The sequence below is a fragment of the Cibotium barometz genome, chromosome 46 (genome assembly GCF_041138505.1).
Source record: "Cibotium barometz isolate CiBa-2024 chromosome 46, ASM4113850v1, whole genome shotgun sequence".
Lineage (NCBI taxonomy): Eukaryota > Viridiplantae > Streptophyta > Polypodiopsida > Cyatheales > Cibotiaceae > Cibotium > Cibotium barometz.
Window position 1 is genome coordinate 17540728 of NC_141091.1, and position 4969 is coordinate 17545696.

The 4969-nt window shown below is 42.0% G+C and overlaps 1 protein-coding gene across 1 annotated transcript; it reads left to right on the plus strand.

Annotated features, from left to right (window-relative positions):
* Window positions 1-1607: 1607 nt before the first annotated feature.
* Window positions 1608-3348, plus strand: LOC147611946 (CCG-binding protein 1-like). Its single transcript, XM_086783806.1, has 3 exons — window positions 1608-1939; window positions 2025-2098; window positions 2556-3348. The coding sequence occupies exons 1-3, from the start codon at window positions 1696-1698 to the stop codon at window positions 2988-2990; spliced, it is 753 nt and encodes a 250-aa protein (XP_086639932.1). The 5' UTR covers window positions 1608-1695; the 3' UTR covers window positions 2991-3348.
* Window positions 3349-4969: the final 1621 nt, after the last annotated feature.

Sequence of the window (4969 nt, forward strand, 5' to 3'; positions counted from 1 at the left end):
CCACCTACTGAAGGGGGCAACGTTTAAAAGAGGAGTAAGAATCCTCATAATGATTCAATGATTTTGTTAGTATAATGCTTAATAATCATGCTAAAAAAAATATCTCATGGATATGCATTGCAAAAAAGTTTAAAAAATTGAATTCCCCCTAAGGGTCTTTACACACCCTCTACATGCTCATATCCCTTGCAAACTAGATCTTATGTTACTATTTGATGAAGATGAGATCTTGTGCATGATGCTATTTGATGAAGAGGATATCCTACCAACCCTTTATATGCACATTATTGTTACCCAAAGCACTCTTCACATGATACTCACACTCCAAGTCATCCCCATTTTTCATGCTTTAGATTATTTACATCCTTTGTGTGCTTGTCAAATATGGCAACAAAGGATCTTGCTTTTGATTATTTACATCCTTTGTGTGCTTGTCAAATATGGCAACAAAGGATCTTGCTTTTGATTATTTACATGGCTTGAAATCCTTTGTGTGCTTGTGAAATATCACATCAAAGGCTCTTGCTTTTGATGATACTTACATTAGGATAGCATCAACAAGTTATTGACATTTGCAAGCATGGAAACGAGCAAGGCTTAAGCTCACACCTTAGATCCCTATTGTCGACCAAAATACCTTTATATGCTTCCCATAATATGTCCATCCTATGTGGCTACTACCACCTCACCAAAATCTAGCATGTTGCCATTGCCCAACCACTCAAGTCTAGTCATGGTAAAATGGGGATAAGCATGTTGAGTCATGTTTTAATTGTCAACAAGCATGCACCTTTTGAAATAATTAATGGAAGCCTTTAAAGGATGGTGTGGTTCATCATAATCTTTTGCTTCATATTTATATCCTATCCATACTATGCATATGATTGCCTTGACCAACTATAGTGAGAGCCCATCCAAGAAGCTAGCCATTAGGGAGCTGACCAATTCCTATAGCCTTATCATGTGGGCAGGGGAATGTTGTGTAACTAGCCTATGGATGGATTTGCACATATCGAATGGAAAAACGTATGAACTGGAGATGCACAATTATTTTTCGTTGTCTTTAGACTTCATATGATATGTGCCCATGCAGTAGAAAGACTTGGCGTGCCCAAACATATTGAGAGGATTTGTGTTTGGCTTGGACGTGTTGTGGAGATTGATCCAACACTCTAGAAAGTTGACCAATTGAGCACAAAACAATTTAACAACTAGGCCTACAAACTTATCAAGGCCCAGAACTCTAAAAACATGTTGTTGGATGTTTTGTTTTTGAGAGAGAGATGCAATAGTTTTCTAGGCAACCCATGAGCACCTAATCACGTGGTATATGTGTGAGCAGACAACTTTTAAAAACTTATTGTTGCAGTGTGAGAACCATGTGAAAAGCCCCGAAATACAGTGGGGCGCATGCGAGGAAAGTCGATGGATGCGTGTGAAGGGGGGGTCTAAGAAGTTGGGAATTCTGTGTGCTCTTTCAAAGTTGAAAAGGGCAAAAAGGTGTGCCATGAAAAGAGGAAGCTGAATGGATATTTGGAAGGGGGGAGGGTGACACGTCAGAGTAGTGTCTTATCGGTTAAAACCCCTTTGATTGATAATCTCACTCAACTCTCTCTCATCAGAACCCAGATCCTGTCTAGGTCATCTCTCTCTCTCTCTCACACACACACACAGACATTCACTCTCACACTGGCTATGGAGATCTCGCCTCCCCTTTCTCTCTATCCCACCACCTGCCGCAGTTGTCTGTCTTCTTCCCGACCTTCTCTCAGCATTCCTATGGCGGTGCTTCCTTCTCCTGCCGCCCTCGCCGAACATCACAACCAGCCCCCTCCTTCTTCCGCCCCCATCCCCAAGATGGAGCCCTTCAACCGCAGCAGAATCAGTCGCTTGACCAAGGAGCCCTCCTTGCTCGAGAAAGCCGAGCACGCCATATCTGGTAACCCTTGCTCCCATGTTCACATTACGCATCCTTTATACCCTTCTCACACTCTCTCACAATGGCCTTTTGTTTTTCTCTGCAGATCGGTGCAGCATTCTGGAGGGCGATGATGCATATCGATGTTGGGAGGCTCTGTTTGAGTTTGAAAACTTGAAGGTTTGAGCTCCAACAATGCCTTTTTGTATTTCGGGAAACCCTAACCCTAACCCTGACTCTGACTGAGATCCAGTAACCTTTCTTTAAAACCCCAACAATTTTTGATTCTCTAGCAATAGCCCTAACTCTTACCCTAATTTGAGTTAAACCCTAACCCTAACCCTGACTCTGACTGAGAACCAGTAACCTTTCTTTAAAACCCTAACCGTAATTTTGATTTCCTAGCAATAGCCCTAACTCTTACCCTAATTTGAGTTAAAGACATAGCCCTCTAACCTGGGTTCTAGTTTAATGGTCTAGCCTTAGGTCCTCACTTGAAGTTATTGGAGTCCTAGTCACTTTAAATCCACCATGTTTGACCTGATCCTGCTCTGAAATACTAACCTTAACCCTCTTTGTGGTGTAATGTCCCTTGATACCCTTAATCTGATCTGTCTTTTTTTCCATTTGACCACAGCAAGAGTACAAAGTGCAATGCGATGTTGCCCCATCGAGTGAGCGGCTGACTGCCTGTCGGCCGCTAGAGCGCCTCGAGAATCTGGTGAGGCAGTCGGGCGGAGTGGCGTCGCTGATCAATAATGTGAGGATGCTGGCAAGGGCCAGTGAGATGCGCAAGTCTGCCCTGGCCCGAGAAGAAGCTCCGACAGTTTCAGAGAGCAATCACAAGCATGATGGCCATGATGGGGATGATGGAGCGGATGGTCATGATGGGGATAGAGTGGATGGTCAACTTCACTTCTTTCCTGAGCCTGGGTCACTACCCCCAAGTGAGGAAGAGTTGGAGCTAGAGAGGAGTGCTAGGATGCCAGAGTCCCCCTTCACAAGAGTCCTTAGGAAGATGGGTAACCCTTCCACTTGGTTTAGCCAGGCACCTGGCTTTGAAACTGTGTGAAATGATGTTGTAGATGTCTTGTTGGATCATGTTTAGAAGATGCCTATGGTAGGCAATAGGGGATACTAGTAGTAGCAAAGACTTGGGTTATAGGTATCATGCATGTACATTATGTACATATACCTGGTTGCACACTAGGATTTTGTAGTACCCTTAGTCTACTCATATAATTCTTAATCATCTAAAGGAGAGAAATTGAGGGACTTGTTGTATAAAGTGGTTTTACCAAGTCTATGGGTAAGTCTGGATTTTCTTTAATAATCTTCCCTTTGTATCTTGTTGGGAGTTCTCTTTTTATATGGACATTGCAGGGGGAGCCTATTCTCTTTTCCTATGTATATATGTATCTTTGCACTCTTTCATGCCTGCACCTATAGCACCCAATTGTGAAAACCTTGATTTCTGGTTGTCACAACGCTTCTGTTTTGTCTGTTTGGATCATCCAATGGATTTGTTTGAATCATAAAAAGGTTTTCTCACTGTTCTACAAAGGCATGGGGGCATGGGGCTTATGTAGATATTGCTAATCTAATTCCAATTCCAATTGAAGCTGATTAATCTCAGCTGAGTCTAATTAATCTCAAGCGTTGCCAATCCATCTTGAGTCCAATTTTTCGCAATTCAGAGAAACTGAGTAGTTTATTTTAATCTATTTCAGTGTACCTTAAATGAGCTTGACTAACATTAATCAAAGGCAACTGTTTCCGGGGTACAACCATGGTAAGGCTAATAAAATATGGCATCTCGGATATTTTGATTTTTCGTTCTATTAACAATTGAGCATGAAAGAAAATAAGTTAAGACTAGTTGATACCAATTGAGTTTAATTATTCTCTGTTGAGAGAAATTGAATCCAGTTGTCTCTAATGAAGGTCTTTCATTGCCTCCAAATGATTTAAAGTGATCATAGTTGACCTCAGTTGAGATCAATTCAGTGATATGTAATCTCAGTGGAGGCGAATTGACGCCAATTGAGGTGAATGAACTCATATTGAGACCAAATGACACTCGACTTGGTGGTAAATGCCCAATTCTTAAGTTGGGGTCACAGATGTGCAGTAAACTATGCATAATAACTTCATGTGAAAATGCATTGAAAATAAATTTTAGGTGAACATAGACGCATGAATATGCCTAAATTATAGGATTTGAAACCACGCTATCGTTGGTGTGAAAGAGACTAGAAGCCTCAAGCGAGGTGTGTGTGTTGGGAGCCTACAACCCTAGCTTGCTTGAAGATACGCATATTCTAGTGTTTCTACAACAAACATAGGGCTCTTAGGACCCATTAGGATGACCTAGTAGGATGCACATAGCCAGCCCATGCACCCAAGAAGATAACTTTGTATTAGATTACTAGTGCATGAATATATATCTATTGAGGTAGGTGTGTGCTATGTTTCATAAATTTGTCAGAGTTAATCTCTTTGTAAGTTAACATGGTTTTATTTGTTCGACTTATTGTAGACGTTGATGTGTCGGGGAGGTCTGCCTCTATAGCTCGTCTGAACACACCACTGTGAGGAGGGAACTACCACCTAGCACCTCAACCTAGCACAAACGCCAAATGAAGGCAATAGTACACTCATGATGTCTCTCGATCTTCAGCTGACACAGGTGGATACTCGAGCACTCTCCAAAACTCAAATTGTACAACTGACTACTCCAACTATCTTTCCATGTTTGTCTTGACCTCCAAAGACCTTGGTCTTCACTCCCAAGCCCTCAGCTGGCCTTAGTTGACCACCAGTTGACCACAAACACCTTTTGTTGACACAAACTCATCAACTTTCGATTGTATATTGAGTCGGACATCTGTGTTGACCCTAGTCAGAAGAGCATCTGCCATGCTTCCTCCACTATCAATTATCTTCAAAACCTTTCCTATGGACTCTATTGAGCTTGTTAGCACTCCCTTGTTGCTAACCTCCTGCTGACTGGGAACTCACCCACCTATCTGCTTTAGTTGACTCAGTTTT